Below are 2196 nucleotides of genomic sequence, written 5' to 3' on the forward strand. Positions count from 1 at the left end.
CTCATCTGTAAAATGGGGATTGATACTGTGAACCCTATGTGGAACAGGGACTGTGTCCAAACCCAATTTGCTTGTATCCACTCCAGCGCTTAGTACAGTGTCTCTGGCACATGGTAAACACCTAACAAATACTACACTACTGTTATCATTCAAGGAGTGTCAGGGTGAAAATAAGACCACCTAAACATTGACCATCTCCAGCCCTAGGGTATGGGGCAGGGGAGTAGTGCGAGAGAGCGGCAGCAACCTCATCCTGGGGGTGGTGAACTGTTGCTGGGAGAGACAAGTAGGCATTTTAGTACCTTTGATATACTGGCATTGTCTTGGGCATATACTAAGGGAGAAACATGAAACATGGGTGCAGTATGATGGCACTTCAATAGAGTAAATCTGAAAATCACTTCTAGCTTAAGTCATTTTAACAACCTAGTTTCGGTTTGGTTCTTAACAATCATTTTCCTGCTCTTCACGGAACTTTTCTTTTCCACAGCAATGTCCTGGGCGATGAATTCCACAATGAACTGCAGCTATACAAGTATCAGTTCGACTTCAGAGATTATTTACATAAGCCTCCTTTTGGTTTTTGGCATCCTACTGAATGCTGTCGCCCTGTGGGTCTTCTGCTACAAAATGAGACATTGGACAGAAACAGGCGTCTACATGGCCAACTTGGCCATGGCTGATCTCTCTCTTCTGTTTGCATTGCCTTTTGTGATCTGGACTCTGAAAATGCCAGATTCTCAAGAAGGCCTTCTCTGCAAGATCCCTCAGAGCATTTATCTCATCAACAAACATATGAGCATTTACATCGTCACCCTGATCGCCCTTGATCGCTACATTTCAGTCAAATACCCGCTGCAATCAAGGATTCTCAGATCTCCCAAGAAAGCAGCTTTGGCCTGTGCACTTCTCTGGATCTTTGTTATCAGTCTTGTGTCTATTCTGTTCACCGTACCGTTCCAAGAGGGAGGATTTTGTTTTGGATCCAGCACGGTTAGAAACTCAATCACCTTATTTTCTCTGCTTGGATTTTTCATTCCACTAGTCATTCTGACCTTCTGCTCAAGCCAAGTCATTATAAGCCTAGTCAAGAAAACGAAGACAGATCCCTATGAAGAACAGTTGATCAAGAAAGCAGTCTACATGGTTTCAGCAAATCTGATTGTCTTTGTAATCTGCTTTTTACCTCTGCATGTTGCATTGTTGATTAGATATGTGATTGAACTAACAAGTTGCTCTGCCCTGGAGAGAATGCAAATGTTTATCAAGGTATCCTCACGTTTAGCCAATGCCAACTGCTGTTTGGATGCTATTTGCTACTACTTTGTGGCCAAGGAATTTCAGCAAGCTTCTGATTTATCCATGCTCACAATTGCAAAGTCCAAATCAAACAGAAGTCAAAACTCCCAAGGTGAAACATTATCTTAATAGAAGCAGAAACAGCTTCCACCTTGAAAGCTTCTCCAGTTCTGGGTTTCAGGGGTGAAAAAGGTCTTAGACAAACACCATTTACTCGGCAGAGCCTGCTTATATTCTGCCATCTAACGATGGGATGGGTTTTAGAAAACTGAAAAGACATTGTCAGTGGGGAACTAACAAGGTAGATTTCGTGCCTCTGGTGCTTCAATATGGACCAGTCCAGAAAGGCCAGTCAGTCTGTGAATTGGAAAGCCCAACAGGGATCAGGTCTCATTCAGTCATATTTATTGAGTGCTTACTGTGTGCAGAACACTCAACATGGTGTAGTTGATGGAACACCAGCCTGGGAGTCAGAAGGTCATTCATTCATTCATTCAATCGTATTTACTGAGCTCTTACTGTGTGCAGAGCACTGTACTAAGCACTTGGGAAGTACAAATCAGCAACGTGTAGAGACGGTCCCTACCCAACAGCGGGCTCACAGTCTAGAAGGGTCATGGGTTCTAATCCCAGCTCCCTCATTTGTCTGCTGTGTGGCCTTGGGCAAGTCACTTCACCTCTCTGTGCCTCAGTTACCTTATCTGTAAAGTGGGGATTGAGACCGTGAACCCCACGTGGGACAGGGACTGTGTCCAACTAAATTTACTTGTATCCACCCCAACACTTAGTACAGTGCCTCACACATAGTAAACACTTAAGAAATACCACAATCATCATTATTAAAATATAACAATAAACAGACACATTCCCTGCCCACAACGAGCATATATTCTCCAG

The 2196-nt window shown here is 43.5% G+C and overlaps 1 protein-coding gene across 1 annotated transcript; it reads left to right on the plus strand.

Moving 5' to 3' along the window:
• The first annotated feature begins 210 nt into the window (after positions 1 to 210).
• Positions 211 to 1428, plus strand: LOC119926915 (G-protein coupled receptor 35-like). The gene is made up of 2 exons (XM_038745385.1): positions 211 to 286; positions 491 to 1428. Exons 1-2 carry the CDS (start codon positions 211 to 213, stop codon positions 1426 to 1428), a joined length of 1014 nt encoding a protein of 337 aa, XP_038601313.1.
• Positions 1429 to 2196: the final 768 nt, after the last annotated feature.

This window comes from Tachyglossus aculeatus, chromosome 1, assembly GCF_015852505.1.
Source record: "Tachyglossus aculeatus isolate mTacAcu1 chromosome 1, mTacAcu1.pri, whole genome shotgun sequence".
In the NCBI taxonomy this organism is placed as follows: domain Eukaryota; kingdom Metazoa; phylum Chordata; class Mammalia; order Monotremata; family Tachyglossidae; genus Tachyglossus; species Tachyglossus aculeatus.

Bases quoted from the DNA above. Each gene is read 5' to 3' on its own strand.
- LOC119926915 (XM_038745385.1), top strand. From the start codon at position 211: ATGGGGCAGGGGAGTAGTGCGAGAGAGCGGCAGCAACCTCATCCTGGG. The intron at 287-490 runs GTAGGCATTTTA...TCTTTTCCACAG, and splicing joins ACTGTTGCTGGGAGAGACAA to CAATGTCCTGGGCGATGAAT.